The sequence below is a fragment of the Castor canadensis genome, chromosome 2 (genome assembly GCF_047511655.1).
Source record: "Castor canadensis chromosome 2, mCasCan1.hap1v2, whole genome shotgun sequence".
Taxonomy (NCBI): domain Eukaryota; kingdom Metazoa; phylum Chordata; class Mammalia; order Rodentia; family Castoridae; genus Castor; species Castor canadensis.
Window position 1 is genome coordinate 7,196,242 of NC_133387.1, and position 15,337 is coordinate 7,211,578.

General features: G+C 50.9%; 1 protein-coding gene and 1 long non-coding RNA gene across 2 annotated transcripts; one reads left to right on the forward strand and one right to left on the reverse strand.

The window, feature by feature from the left end:
* The first annotated feature begins 352 nt into the window (after positions 1 to 352).
* Znf467 (zinc finger protein 467) lies at positions 353 to 7,465 on the forward strand. The gene is made up of 5 exons (XM_020173429.2): positions 353 to 794; positions 1,044 to 1,119; positions 1,472 to 1,588; positions 2,393 to 2,506; positions 4,947 to 7,465. The coding sequence occupies exons 2-5, from the start codon at positions 1,086 to 1,088 to the stop codon at positions 6,458 to 6,460; spliced, it is 1,779 nt and encodes a 592-aa protein (XP_020029018.1). The 5' UTR covers positions 353 to 794; positions 1,044 to 1,085; the 3' UTR covers positions 6,461 to 7,465.
* Positions 7,466 to 9,521: 2,056 nt separating this feature from the next.
* On the reverse strand, positions 9,522 to 14,310 carry LOC141418866 (uncharacterized). The gene is made up of 3 exons (XR_012443528.1): positions 14,115 to 14,310; positions 12,325 to 13,148; positions 9,522 to 11,261 (listed from the first exon to the last, which is right to left on the reverse strand). It is a non-coding gene; the product is annotated as an uncharacterized lncRNA (long non-coding RNA).
* Positions 14,311 to 15,337: the final 1,027 nt, after the last annotated feature.

Sequence of the window (15,337 nt, forward strand, 5' to 3'; positions counted from 1 at the left end):
GGAGGGCGGGTGTTGGGGGAGGAAGGAAAAGAGGAGGGGGAAGGAAGGGGGGGAGTGTGCAAGCTGGGAGGCGGATGGCGCGAGGGAGAGCCAGGCGGGCAAGGACTGGCGGCCGGGAGCCTGGGGAGGGGGAGGGGAGCGCTGCCGGAGACTGCCCGGAGCGGAGGGTCAAGGGAGGCGGTGGCTGGTGCGGGCCGACTGGGAGGGGGCCGGGAGGGGTTGGCCTTGCGGGTGCGGGCTGGGGAGGAGCCGGAGGGCGGGGAAGGGGAGGAGCCCCAAGAGGCTGCCCGATTCGGTGGGGAGAGAGGGCGGAAGGCAGGGAAAGGGGAGGGGTAGAGGGAGGGCTGCCGGGGAGGAGGGGGAGGAGAGTGTGCTGGGGGAGGGGCAGGGAACTCGCTGGAGGAGCTGGGTTGGGGGGACTGCGGGGAGTGTCTAGATTTGGAGCGGGGTGTCCCAGTCTGGACTAGTCCCATGGGGAGAGGGGTGATTTTGAGGTAGGGGCTTGAAGCGAGACAGCCAGAGTCATTTACTACCTTAACAAGGCCCTTTTCTGAGGTCCCTCTCCCAAGTAGCCCTAGAGTGACACCTCCGCTCCAGGGCTGGCTTCTGTTTCACCAACTCTTTCAGTGACAGCTGGAGGGTCCAGGAGATGAAGTTTCCCTATTCCCCACCCTGGTCTCCCATCCTCTCCCCGGAGAATCGAATGGCTCCTGTATTTCCCCAGGCGAAGACACTGAGGTGCCTGAGTGGCGAGGCTGCTGTTGGCCTGGGACTGGCTCTGAGAGACCAGCCAGGTGAGGAGGGTCCGGAGCTGATTTCCAGAGCCAACCAGAGCTTGCAGAAATGACCTTCTTCTTGGAACCACCCCCCCCCCCACAACACCCCCAAGGTCTAAATCAAGTTTCCTTTATTTCCTTCGCCTGTACCTGGGGACATCCACCTTTGGAGCTTCTGAGTAGAGCTGATAGGGATGGGCTAGCTAGAGCGGCACTCAGGTGGAAGCTGACAGAAAGAATCTGAACAAAGCTGTCTTTTCTCCTTAGGGTCTGTGGCCTGATTCCCAAGGGAAGCTACTCCTGGTTACCATGAGAGAGACTTTGGAGGCCCTGAGCTCCCTGGGTGAGCCTGAGAACAGAAGGAACTTGGGGGTGGCGGGGAGTCTGGGGCATCTACAGTTTAGATAGCAGTGAAGTCCTCAGGAGGCTGGAACCCAGAGACCCTGGAGTTGTGTGGGCAGACTCTTCTAGGTCACCAGGGTGTATTTGAATGTCTGGAACAGGGAGGTTGTGCTAGATCATTTGTGTGCATGGGAACTCAAAGAGCACCGGGCTTTAAGTTTACATTTATTTTACTGAAATCTATTTCTTTCTTCTGCTGTCCTTCTTGACTCAATTTAAAGGGGCTGAGGTTGATAACCTGACCACCTGATCACCAGTTCTGTACTCACACTTGTCCTCTCTGCCTGTACCAGGATTCTCTGTAGGACAGCCAGAGATGGCCCCACAAAGTGAGCCCAGAGATGGATCCCACAATGCCCATGGGAAGATGTCCCCCTCCAGGGAAGAGAGTGCACTGGGCAGATGCTCAGGTAAGTGGGGACCATGGAGGAGGGTGCCTGGGGAGAAGTATTCCTTTCTTCAAGAATTTATTGAGCACCTACTATGTGCTGGGTGCTATTCTGGATATTTGGAACACCCCAGTGACCAAACAATTAACAGCCCTACCTTTAAAGACCTGAATTCTAAAGCGTGTAATGTCAACCAACAATAAATGTGAGCATAACAAAAGTTTTAAGCTACCTTAGCTGAGGATAAGTGCTGTGGGGGAGGGGATAAAGCCCAGTGAGATGGCTGCAGGTGGGGGTGAAGCCTGTTGTAGGATTCAATCGGGGTGAGAATAGCCCTCACTGGAAGGTAAGATTGGAGCAAGACCTGGAAGAGGTGAGGGAGGTGGCTAAGGGGCTGTCCAGGAGAAGAGCTTTCAGGGAGGGCAGCAGGATAGAGTGCCTGAGGCAGGAACCAGCCTGGCCTCTTGACATCCCAATCCTCACCAATGATTTGCCTTGGAACTGGGATGCCCCAGTACTGCTCCTGGTAACCTCAGTTAAGCCTCAGGCCAGAGGTCCTTCCTTGCTTCTACCACCTCACACACATATTCCAGAAACTCCTCACAGTTGTGGCTTCTGCAACCTGCACACCCTTAATAGCAGCTACTCTCCCTGAAGGAACCTGAGGCTGCCCTGGCAGCTGGGAATTCTGCCCCTGCAGGTATGAAGTGGGATGGAGTCCCGTGGGTGGGACTGGGACTAGGGTTTCAGGTACCCCTACTTCTAGCACCAGTGGGGACCATCTTCTCTCTGTGATGCTTCTTGGTATCCTCTTCTCTTTCCCAGGTCATGGGGCCCCTGGCCCAGAGGAAGGTGCTAGGACTGAACAAGCTGAGGCTCCCTGCAGAAGTGGCCAGGCCTGTGCCCCACAGAAGGCTGAGCCTGTGAGCTCTTGCCCTGGTAAGTCTTCCTGTTACTTCATCCAAGGGAACAGACAAAAGGAACAGGGGCCCAGCAAGCTCCAGAGCTGCTCTCTAATGAGTCAGGTCACCAGGAGACAGCTGCTGCAGGCCTTTCTAACCAAGATGAGTCCAGGCCCTGGCCTCTTTCTGCTATACAGCATCAGTACCCAGGGGCAACTTCATATCCATGGACTGTGGATTAGAGAGGAGAGTCTGGTCACCAAGAAGAGCAAGCCTCATCTCTAACAGGTCACATACAGGCTATTGATCACCTGAATTATAATTTCCACCAGGATAAAAAGTGTTGATCAACCTTTTCACTTGTCTCTTACCCTGCATGCTCCCTCCCACAAATCTCCACCGATCTGGGGGATATACCAAGTGTTCTCAATCTGTTGTAGTCACCTCATCTCTCCATCACTCTAAAGTTCCACCCATCACTTCCTTCCACTACCACCATCCTCATCACCTCTTGGCTGGGTGTCATCACTTATCCCACAGGATTTATTTAGTGCCTACCATGAACAGGCTGTATTGGGTGCTTTGGGGAGAGACGGGATGCAGAGGTGCACAGACCCTGGTTGTGTTCCTTGCTCCACATTTACCCACTGAGTGCCCTTGGAGGGGCTCCCTTCCCTCCAGGAGCTTTGATTTGTTCATCTGTAAACTGGGATAATACTAACTTCACAGTTCTTGTGAACTTTGTGACAGTGTATGCACAGGGCTTCATCTATAATTGGTCCTCAGTAAATGGTGGTGATGCTCATTTTTATTAGACACATAAAGACACAAATTCAGAACACAAGATGTCTGCCCTCCAGAAATTACAGACAAAGAATTTAAAATACAATATAAAAGTCACAAATAGGTGTAAAAGCTTAACTAGTAAGTGCTGTAGTTTATAGCAGGAGATCATTGTGGGATGGATCTGTCAAAATGTTGCTTTGTGCTACATTTTCAAAGAGCTGTACACTTCAGCTCTGCAGCCAGTGGGGTGCAGGAGCGGGGAGATATTCCCCTTGACTGAAAAAGGACTTTGAAATAGGAAAGGTGACATGTGAGTGGGGTTGAAGGAGAGTATCATGGTGGAAGTGGAAGCCTCACAACTGGAGGAAGGTTGGAGTGGAAGCTAGAAGCTATTGATGATTCTTGAGTAGAAGAGTGGCACCATGAAAATAGAAGTGACATCAGAGTAGGAGAAACAGACAGCAGTGTGGAACCAGTGGATTGAGAGAAGAAACTAAGAGGAGATGTAATCATAACCATCCATATATAATGGAATCAAGACTCAGGCTATGACAGACTTCCTGGGCCACATAGGAACTCAGATATCTGGACCAATGGTTCTTAAACAAGACTCACTTTGAGAGCTTTAAAGAAAGAGATACAAGCTGGGCTGAGGTGGCTCATGCCTATAATCCTAGCTACTTGGGAGGCTTAGATCTGGAGGATTGTGGGTCGAATCAGCCAGGGCAAATAGTTCATGAGGTCTTATTTCCAAAATAACCAGAGTGAAAAAATGGACTGGAGGTGTGGCTCAAGTGGTAGGGTGCCTGCTTTGCAAGTGGGAGGCCCTGAGTTCAAACCCCCATCCTACAAAAGAGAGGAGAGGGAGGTACAGATTCACAGGCCCTCTCTCTACAGATGCATGTTGTGAAAATTCCCAAGGAACTTGTACCCCCCAGAGGGTCAGTCTCTGCTTCTCAAGACACTGAACTAGTTCCCATATCTTATAAACACCAGCCTCCTCTCCCTAAACTGGGATTTCCCAATGGGGCTACACCATAAGAATGAAGGGAGTGACAGCAGAGAGAGTATTTGAGACCACAGGATGGAGTACAAGCCTGCCCTGGTACTCTGTGGCCAGAGGCGAGGTAGTAGAAGCAGCACAAGTGACAAGGTTCCAAGGCCATCCTGTCCCGTCAGGAGAAAGAGGCTACAGTCCTAGTGTTAAAGTCAGCCTGGGCTAAGCTGGGAAGATCAGGTATTTGGTGACAAACCTGCTGAGCTGCAGCCAGTTTACAAGACACTCCATGGAAGCTGTTTTACTGGAGACGAGAGACTTGTTCCAGAAAGGAGTCTACTGGTCAGAATGATCTGAGGTTCTGAACCCAGAGGGAAGCCTGAGGATTGAAGGTTGGGCAGCAGTCCTGTTCCAGGCGAGCAGGAAGAAGGGATGCCTAAGAAGGATGCAGGGAAGGGGGTTCCAGGAGACAGGCAAGCCTGGAAAAGGCCCCAGGAGGGAGGGGGAGTGTTCACCAGCATTATGGGACTGCAGAGAGCAGGAAGAGGACAGAGGAGTTTCAGATTTGGTCCCCAGGAACCTTTGGGCAGAGCACAGAAAGCAGAAGCCAGACATCAGGGCTCCTGAAGCGGTTCTATTGGCAAATGAACGTAGCAGCGTGTGGGGTTAATGGACAGTTCTTTTGATTATTCAGGAGATGAGTGGATGATTCGAAAGGTGAAGGTGGAGGATGAGGATCAGGAGGCAGAGGAGGTCGAATGGCCCCAGCACCTACCGTTACTTCCCAGCCCTTTCCCGGCCTCTGACCTGGGGCATCTGGCTGCTGGGTACAAACTAGAGCCCGGGGCCCCTGGGACCCTAGGTGGGCTCCCACTGGCCGGGTGGGCCCCGATCGCGGAGAAACCCTACGGCTGCGGAGACTGCGAGCGGCGCTTCCGGGACCAACTGACGCTAAGGCTTCACCAGAGGCTGCACCGCGGCGAGGGCCCCTGCGCCTGCCCAGATTGTGGCCGCAGCTTCACGCAGCGCACGCACATGCTGCTGCACCAGCGCAGCCACCGCGGCGAGCGACCTTTCCCGTGCTCGGAGTGCGACAAGCGCTTCAGCAAGAAGGCCCACCTGACCCGCCACTTGCGCACGCACACGGGCGAGAGGCCCTATCCGTGCGCCGAGTGCGGCAAGCGCTTCAGCCAGAAGATACACCTGGGCTCACACCAGAAGACGCACACCGGCGAGCGGCCCTTTCCCTGCACCGAGTGCGAGAAGCGTTTTCGCAAGAAGACGCACTTGATCCGGCACCAGCGCATCCACACGGGCGAGAGGCCCTACCAGTGTGCTCAGTGCGCACGCAGCTTCACGCACAAGCAGCACTTGGTGCGGCACCAAAGGGTACACGAGGCTGCCGGCCGGGCCCAGACTTCTCCCGACCCGTCTGCTTCGTCCCACTTCCCCAACGCCTCCCCTGCCCCATCCCCTCCAGGACCCAAGCCTTTTGCCTGCCCCGAATGTGGACTGAGCTTTGGCTGGAAAAAGAACCTCGCCACGCACCAGCGTCTGCACCGCAGCGATGGTCGTCCTTTTGGGTGCGACGAGTGCGCACTGGGCGCCAATGTGGACCCCGAGCCCTTGGCTTGCGCGCCCAGTGGACCAGGCTGCGGCCCAGGATCGGGCCTGGCGGAGCCCCAGCGCACCGTCTCCAGCGAGCGGTCCTTCTTCTGCCCAGACTGCGGGCGCGGCTTCGCTCACGGGCAGCACTTGGTGCGGCACCGGCGCGTGCACACGGGTGAACGGCCCTTTGCTTGCTCACAGTGTGGCCGCCGCTTCGGCTCGCGACCTAATCTGGTCGCCCACTCCAGGGCCCACAGCGGTGCCAGGCCCTTTGCGTGTGCGCAGTGCGGCCGCCGCTTCAGCCGCAAGTCGCACCTGGGCCGCCACCAGGCAGTGCACACAGGCAGTCGCCCCCATGCCTGCGCTGTCTGCGCCCGCAGCTTCAGCTCCAAAACCAATCTGGTCCGCCACCAGGCGATCCATACCGGCTCCCGCCCCTTCTCCTGCCCTCAGTGCGGCAAGAGCTTCAGCCGAAAAACCCACCTGGTGAGGCACCAGCGCATCCACGGGGAAGCCGCCCACCCGGCCTCAGATGCGGACCTCTCAGCCCCAGCCTGGCCCAACCCTACCGAGGCGGCACCGCCCCCACTCTTCTTCTAACCTTGGTTCTTGGCAGGATTCTTCCTTTGCTTACAGATTCTAAAGACCCATGCTGAGACCTCCTGGACTGTTAATGCGTAGGCTGCTGCCAGAAAGGCCTAGCCACCTGGGGCTACCTTCCTTCCCTCAGTGTCTGGGGAGAAGTCCAAAAAGCATACCCAGCTCTGTCGTTCATGACAAAGATCCAGCTAAGAGAACCCTTGCAGATATTTCCTGGGTCATCCTAGCCATGGACAGACTGGGTGGGAAATTTCTACCCAGAGGGAAAGAATGGCTATCTATGTACTTAAAGCATCATTAAAGTTCAAATCCAAAATTCTGGGGTTAACTGAGCTGGGGGAGGAAAACCTAACTCTTCAACCTGCAGCCCCAGGAAGAGCCCCCATCCCTTTCTGCCCTGGGCAAGTTATCAGCTGCTGTTAATTGGCTCTTCCTAATCAAAATGTAAATGTGCTTAATTGACAAACCACCACCCTGGTTCCTGCTTCTAGCCCAGAAATTTGTCAAGAGAGACATGAATGTACAGTGTCCGGTGCCAGGTGTTGAAGACTAGAGCTGAAGGGAAGGCAGAGAGGGGCCTGCTGCCCTTTGATCGTTCCCGTGGAGACAGCACACTTCCCTGGGCTCTGGAGCTCTGTGCTTTTGCCTGTTTGCAGGTCTCCCGAGGGGCATCGAACAGTAACCTCACCTGCTGCCTCCTTGGCAGGGAGGAGGAGGAAGCACCTTCACGGATAGAGGCTGCTTTTATATCACACCTTCCACTAGGCACTCTCCTGATGAGAGCTGATTGATCTAGAAGGCTCTGCAGCTGCACTGTGCCCAGCCTGGACAGATGTGAGAGCCGGGATGACTGGCAGCAAGAGGAGGAACAGGTTAATGGGGCCATGCTGAACTTGGAGCAGTCTTGGGTTTGCTCCTTCCTTTGTTCAAGTGGGACTTGGGTCTAGGGCATTTATTGCCCTAGACGGGCACTTTCTCATTAAAATGAGAGGTGATGTTGACAAAGGCTGAGCCCTTTCCAGTTCTACATCTCTAGCACCAAAAATAATCTAAACAGCTGTTTATTGGGGACTTACTGTTTGCTTAGCACTGTGCTAGGCACTGGGAACAATAGATGAGCAAGGACACAGCCTCACAGCAGCTTAAGACCAACATGAGATGTGTGGTCACTGGAGTGTGGAGTAAGGACATCCAAAAGTTTAGTGGCCAAGGAAGATTGGCAGGATGAGGTCATTTCTGCAGAAAGAGTGCAGGAAGCATGAGTAGGACATGGGCAGGAGCAGCATGATGGGGAGAAAGGTCGTGATCAGAGATGTCATGCTGGAGCACCCAGTGCAGGGATGAGAAGACAATCCTGGGAGCTGGAAAGGCTATTTAGCACATATACAGGCGTTGAGACCATCCAGGAGAGAGGAGGACAAGGGCAGAGTTCAGGCAGAGCAGGAACATAGCCACATTTTAGAAAGATGTCTGACTGGAGGGGGCCAGACGGGAGACCTGCGCATCAGTCATCCACGTGGTGGTGACCTTGGACTGTGGTCACATCAGAGGAGATGGAGAAGTAAGTGACAGATTCAAGAGACACTTACTAGACAGATGGCACAGGACTTGTTGAGATGGAGTGGGGAATTGGTGAGGTCATCCTGATTTCTGCTTGAGTAATCTACTAGAGGATAGTGACCTTTCCCCAGAAATGGTTACACAAAGGGAGAGGAGCAGTTTTGTGCTGGGGAAGCAGTCTCGCACCTGCCAAGTTGGTGTGACCCTTAAGAAGTTGTCTGGGTAGATACAGAACACAGGACAAAGCTGGGCTGGAGGCAGGGCGGTCTGAGATAACCTCCCCAAAGAACTGAGTGTGGAGTGAGAGCAGGCCTTGCTCAGAACCCTTTGGAATACCAACGTTAGAGGATGGCATTGAGAGAAGCCTGTGAAGAAGATTGGGACAGTGGGAGATGCCAGAGAATGGAAAGAAAGACCCCAAGAGGAAGCAACAAAGAGCCAAGGCAAGACACTTGTGGAAGGGAAGAAGCAGTTGAAGGCTCTAGAGAAATCACTGAGCTCGGGTGATGTCTTTTAAATTTTGTATCCAGGTAATCATTGGCAGTTAGAACAGCATGTGAGAGGGGCACAAGTTCAAGTTGCAGAGATGAATCACAAAGCAAGTAGAAAATGAGACCTGGATGCAGGTGAGGGATGGGTATTGACTAGGAGGCCTCTTTGACTATAAGGTGAAGTGAGGCAAAACTTTAAGTTTCCTAGCTAAGAATAAGTAGATTAACGTAGATGATTAACGTAGATGTGGCCATAAGTCAGCCCTCCCCCACAGTATTTTAAATATGTGGAAATTTCACATATGAATCTAAACACTTGCAGCTCTTCTTGTGAAAACAGAAGATTTGGCAACTGATGAGTACAGCTGAACAAAAGCTGGCGTCTTCAGACCAACGGATGCAGACTTTACCAGTCTCCATGGTCATAAAACCAGCTCAGCTTGTCTCTCTCTGAAGCTGCCTACCTGGCCTCAGGCAAGGAGCTTATGCATCCAGCTGAAGAGTGATCTCACAGACTTTTCACCTCAAACACATGGAAACCATGTTGATGTTGGTGATACCAATGTTTTCCCTTTTCTAAACATTCTAGAATTCTTGTGTAAGAACAGCTTTTAGATGCTGCAGCATGTTTGATGACTCCTACCACGTGCCAGACATTTCCAGGGTTTCACATTCTCTACAAGATTCCCTACAGGATTTATCTATGGCCTTTAAGCCTGTTTGCAAACAGCCAAAAAGTTATTTAGTGTCAAACCTGATGTTCGAAACAGAAGATGTGTGTTTAAAAAATGCAAGTGGAAGGCTGTTCCAAGGAGAAGTCCTATGCCCAGTCAGTGATGGACTCTCTGAAATCCATATTTACCCCTGTGCCACTGCAGGCTGAGCCACCCTGGCACTCCCTTAGCAAAGCATTAGACTTTCTACTTAGAACCACAAACCTGAATGTAAAAATGCTCTGAGAAGTGAAGCACAAATTTACTCTTTGTGTATGTACAAAAGAAATGCTTTATTAATTAGCTAACATTTATTTACTTTTCCCTGGTCTTATTTCAAAGAAAGATTTAGGGCAAAAAGTTACTGACACTCCATCTCAATCAATAAGCCAGGTGTGGTGGTACATGCCTGTGATTCCAGCTCTGTGGGAGGCATAGGTAGGAGGATTGCAGTCTGAGACTGGCCCTGGGCAAAAACATGAGAGCCTACCTGAAAAAGAACTGAAGCAAAAAAAAAGAGGGGGATGCTGGAAGGGTGGCTGAAGTAAGCCTGCCTGGTAAGTGCAAGAGCCCAAGTTCAAACCACAGTACCACCAAAAAGAGAAGAAAACTAGGAAAAACATTTACAGGAGCTAAGAGTATAGAGTAGCCAGTATGTGCCCAGTATATAGTACAGAGATGCTTAGAACACATCACTTGTTCGTAAGGAACTTACAGTCTGTCTGGAGGTGAGTGTTGATGCCTATAAAGTAGAGAAGGTAAGTGCTAAGGGTACAGGCTCTAAGGACCTGAGCACAGAGAAAGCCTTAGCAGGGAGGTGGGGCTGCACGGAGCTGCGTTGATGGGGTCTGGATTTGTGGATGGCAGAGGGACAGAAAAACTCTCGTTCCCTTTCATCTCCCCACACAGGGTTCTTCAATCTTCCATCCTCTTGACTTTCATCAGATCCCTAGCTAGTGGCCTCTCTTCCTTTCCTGAATTTCATGGGACCCATACTTTCCAGTATTTAATAAAAACTTTGTGATAAGATATTTACAGCATGAAATTACCATTTTAACTATTTTTAAGGGTATAATCCAGTTGCATTAGTGCATTTAAAATGCTGTGGAGCAGATGGGCAGAGTGGCTCAAGTGGTAGAGCACTTGCCTAGCAGGCATGGAGGTCCTGAGTTCAAACCCCAAGAGCACCAAACAAACAAACAAACAAAAAAAAGCTTTTGACTGGCAGAGTGGCTCAAAATGCTGTGCAGCCATCACCCCAATCAATTTCCATAACATTTTCACCATTGTTCCCAGTTTCTCTCTCTCTCTCTCTCTCTCTCTCTCTCTCTCTCTGTCTCTCTCTCTCTTTCTTTGTGGTACTGGAGGTTGAACTCAGGGCCTATACCTTGAGCCACCCCACCAGCTCTTTTTCATGATGGGTCTCACAAACTATTTGCCTGGGCTTTGAAGCATAATCCTCCTGATTGCTGCCTCTGGAGTAGCTAGGATTACAGGCAGTAGGTGCCCAGCTCCCAGTCTTTTATTCTTATGGCACATTTAGATAAGGATTATATTAAGTCATTGAGGAAGCAGCTCAAGACCTCTAGTGACAGTGTGGGGTTTGCCCTGGACCCCTGTCTGGCCATTCTTATAGCTGAGAGAGTGATCACACCCCTGCCCTTCCAGAAAACTCTGTTCCATCCCTGTTGTGTGAGGGGGAAAAAGATCCAACATATTTCCCTGGATTTTAATAGTTATTAGAGATAAGAATCATTGTAGAAGTCTGGCCCCAAAAGGCTGGAACTTGGTGATCCCTAAGTCTTCTTTCTTCACAGCCCAGTTTTTATCAGGATCCTCAGTTCTTTGTATCCCACTGTCTTAATCCATTTTCTGTTGCTATAACAGAATATATAAAACTAGGAAACTCATAAAGAAAGAAGGTTTACTTTGTCTCGTGGCTCTAGAGGTTGGGAGGTCCAAGATCTGATGACCGTATCTAGTGAGGACCTCGTGCTGTGTTGTAACATGGCGGAAGTCTGAAGGGCCAGTGGGCCTCTGCAAAAAGTGCAAAACACAAGGGTTGACTTAGCTCTGTAGCACCTGCTCTTGTGACTGTTCTAATCCTAACTCACTACTATGAGCATTAACCCACTCCACAACAGAGATAGTAACCCTCTCAACACCCTACTCACCTCCTAAGGCAGTCACAGTGACCATCAGATTCCAAGATGAGTTTCAGAGGAAACAAACCATAATCCAATCATAGCACCCAATTCCACCCCATCCCACAGGAGTGAGCTGGGGGACAGCTATCTCATTGCTATCACTTTCCAGAAGTTTTGGTGGACATAGACTCAGACACTCTTTTTTTTTTTTTTTTTTTTTCATTTTTCTTTTATTATTCATATGTGTATACAAGGCTTGGTTCATTTCTCCCCCCTGCCCCCACCCCCTCCCTTACCACCCACTCCACCCCCTCCCGCTCCCCCCCTCAATACCCAGCAGAAACTATTTTGCCCTTATCTCTAATTTTGTTGTAGAGAGAGTATAAGCAATAATAGGAAGGAACAAGGGTTTTTGCTAGTTGAGATAAGGATAGCTATACAGGGCATTGACTCACATTGATTTCCTGTGCGTGGGTGTTACCTTCTAGGTTAATTCTTTTTGATCTAACCTTTTCTCTAGTTCCTGGTCCCCTTTTCCTATTGGCCTCAGTTGCTTTAAGGTATCTGCTTTAGTTTCTCTGCATTAAGGGCAACAAATGCTAGCTAGTTTTTTAGGTGTCTTACCTATCCTCACCCCTCCCTTGTGTGCTCTCGCTTTTATCATGTGCTCATAGTCCAATAGAAGCCAGGGCCTCACTTGTGTCCAGCAAACACTTCACCTTTCTCAGAGTCCTGTTTCAGGGTTTCCTCCTCTTCCTTCCACTGCTAACCTGTCCTGGTCTTCTAACCTCCAACTGGTCTAGATTCACAAGACCAGACAGATCTTAAATGGAACCCCCCAAAGCCAAGCTGATGGCTGTCTTGCTGTGGGGTGGGGGGAGGCTAGGAAAGAGTTAAAGCACAGTACTGCCTCCCTGTGAGAGAGACTGGAGCAGGGCCGCTCCAAGACTCACCTGGCTTCTTAGCCGTGGACACAAGTTAATAGGTATCCCATGCACCCAAGGGCTCAGCTCCCAAGTTGCTGCTGCCTTTTCGATTGGAGGAGAAGGGGATAAGTGGGTGTGCCGTATTTTCAATAGTCTGGACAGCCGCACACTGCCGTTGAGGTGCCAAGAAGGCTGCTCTTCGTTGCCATCACGCTTTGGATCTAACCCACGACTGAGAGGGTGTTTGGAAAGTAGGGTTTCTGAGCAAAATGAAGTGTGTAGACCTCAGCACTACTTAATCCAGGCTTTAGTGAAATCTGCCTATCACGTGATCATCGGACACAGACTCTTCCTGGTGGCCTGACCTCTTCCCTCTCCTCCTTCAGCTGCACATGGAAGGCTGTTGGTCCAAGCTATCTGCTGGAGACGTGTGAATCTTAAGTCAGAAAGATTGCAGGTGTGTCCCAGTTTGACTGGCTCAGGCAGGGCAGGGAGGCTCCAGCATTTCAATCCACCACTCCTAAAGACTGGCTGAGTTTTCAAATCTGTGCAGCTTGGTGCAAACGTTGTAGGAAACAGAACAAAACTCTTGCTCTCGTGGAGTTGATCGGTTAGCTGTAAGACAGGTTTATGGCCCACTTACAGGCCCTGAATGCTGGTTTCCCTGGGCAACTCCAAAGAGGTTCCCGACTCGCAGATGTAAACCTGAGCTGGGAGACAAAACTGGCTCTTTATGACATGCGTCGGCCATCACGCGTAGTTGCGGGGATCATGTGTTGTATCCTATTCTTCAAGATCTAAGTTCACAGAAAGGACAGAGTGCGGGCTGGAGCAGTCAGAGATGGTGGTTTCTGAGGGAAGAGGATCTTGGGTGAGCCTTGAAGGGTGCGGAACTGAAACTGACATGGTGGCTTTTTTTTTTTCAGTAGTGGGGTTTGAACCCAGGGCCTCAACCATACTAAGCAATGCTCTACCAATTGAGCCATGCCCCGGGCCCTTTGCTTATATTTTGTTTTTGAGACCTGGTGTCGCTAACTTTTCCTGGACTGATATGGAATTCATAGTCCTGCCTTCTGAGTAGCTGAGATTATAGGCATGAACCACTTGTGCCCAGCAGGGTCTGAGCTTTTAAACACCAGGCTCCACTGTTCCCTTGTAGGGAGGACCCTCACATTCCTGGTCTTCAGGGTGTTTGGTCTCATGGGTAGATACAGTGGGTCAATGGGTAAGAGAAGTGCAGGCAAAGGTCACAGGGCAAAGAGTAAGAAGCAATAAATTATGGCTGGAGGGTACGGAGGTGTCTCTGAGGCAGTGAATTAACTTGACAGCACTGTAGTGTTCTTGGGACTAAGCTCCTGGCCAGCCAAGCAACGTGGTTCTGTTCCCATACAGCATTCTGTGTCTGTCTCCTGGGAGAGGAGGGGACGACAAGCCACAGTGCAGGGCAGCCAAGACCTGAGAAAAGCATGGTGCAGCCGAAGGTGGGCCTGAGTGTCTTTCCAGGATGCTAAGGCACAGGTCTTACGTAGAGGCGTGAGCATCAACCATAAATTTAGACAGAAAGAAATTGCCAGACTGCCCAGGCACAGGTGGCTCATGCTTATAATCCTAGCTACTTGGGAGGCTGAGATTGGGAGGATTTTGGTTCATAGCCAGCCCAGGCAAATAGTTTGTGAGACCCCCCATCTCCAAAATAACTAGAGCAAGATGGACTGGAGGCGTGGCTCAAACAGTAAAGTGTCTACTTTACAAGTGCAAATTCCTGAGTCCAAACTCCATTCCCATCAAAACAACAACAAAAAACCCCAAGAAATTACCAGCTGAACGAAGTTCAGTTTCCATGGGAATTGCATGCTGTGACATGTCCAGCAGACGCACTGGAGAAGGGTGACTGCGTCCCAGCAGGTGGTGCCTAGGAGAAACCAGTAGTGCAGACAGGCAAGGCCCTGAGAGAACACAGGAAGCGGGGTGGAGAGGGGAGGAAGATATCAGAATCTCAGGAAGTGTTTGTGGAATAGGTGGGTGGAGACCCAGGAAGAGACCCTGTGCGTCACAGCCAGGAGGCACCACCCAGCCTGGGCCCAGTGCCAACCCTCAGTCTCTGAGAATTGCCTCACTGTCACCCTGCCCCCTTTGTCCCTGCTTGCCCTCTCCCCCTACACAGAGGGGCACTTGGTCTAGAGCCCCTTTACCAAAAGCACCGTATTCATTTCCTAGAGCCTCCTTAACAAAGTATCACACACTGGTGACTCAACATAACAGAAATCTTTCCTTTCCCAGTGCTGGAGGCCAGTCGTCTGAGATCCAGGTGTTGGCAGGTTACCAGCAGTGAGGGGAGGGGGGGTATCCTGGTTCTCACCCTTCTCCTAGCTGCTCCTTCACTTGTGTGTGCATCCACTCAGATCTGTCTCTGTCCTCACATGACTTCTCCATGTGCCATCATTCTGTGCATATCTGTGTCCTCTCTTCTGAAGGACACGGGTTCTATAGGATCAGAGCCCACCTAATGGCTTAACTTAGCTGAATTTCCTTTGCAAAGACCCTGTTTCCAAATAAGGTCACATTCACAGGTGGAGCTGGGGTTAGGACTTCAACACCTCTCTTTGGGGGACACAATTTCAACCCATATCAGTGACCTTGAGTGAAACATGACATCAGAGCTGGAGGAGGAAAGCCTGAAACGAAATCTCCTTATGCCAGGCGGGGCCGTCTCCGCTCAGAGCAGATGCCAACAGTAGGGACCTGAACAGGTGGTTTCCACCCCAGGAATTCTTGTGCCTACACTATGTTGTGCTGAATAATTGATTTTGAAGGTGCATCATCTCACTCAAAACAGCTACAAGATATAGCTAAATTGTTGCTTTTACGAGTGATTTTTAAATTTACATTTTCTTCTGTAAAATAGCTTTGATGTGAGAGTAAACTGTTGACTTTTTAGAAGACTGTAAGAGCAACTGAGAACTGAGCTTTTTCTGTGAAGCATGGCCGTTTTGTTGAGCGTTCCAGCAAACCATGAATGTGTGTGCATGTGTTCTGGGGT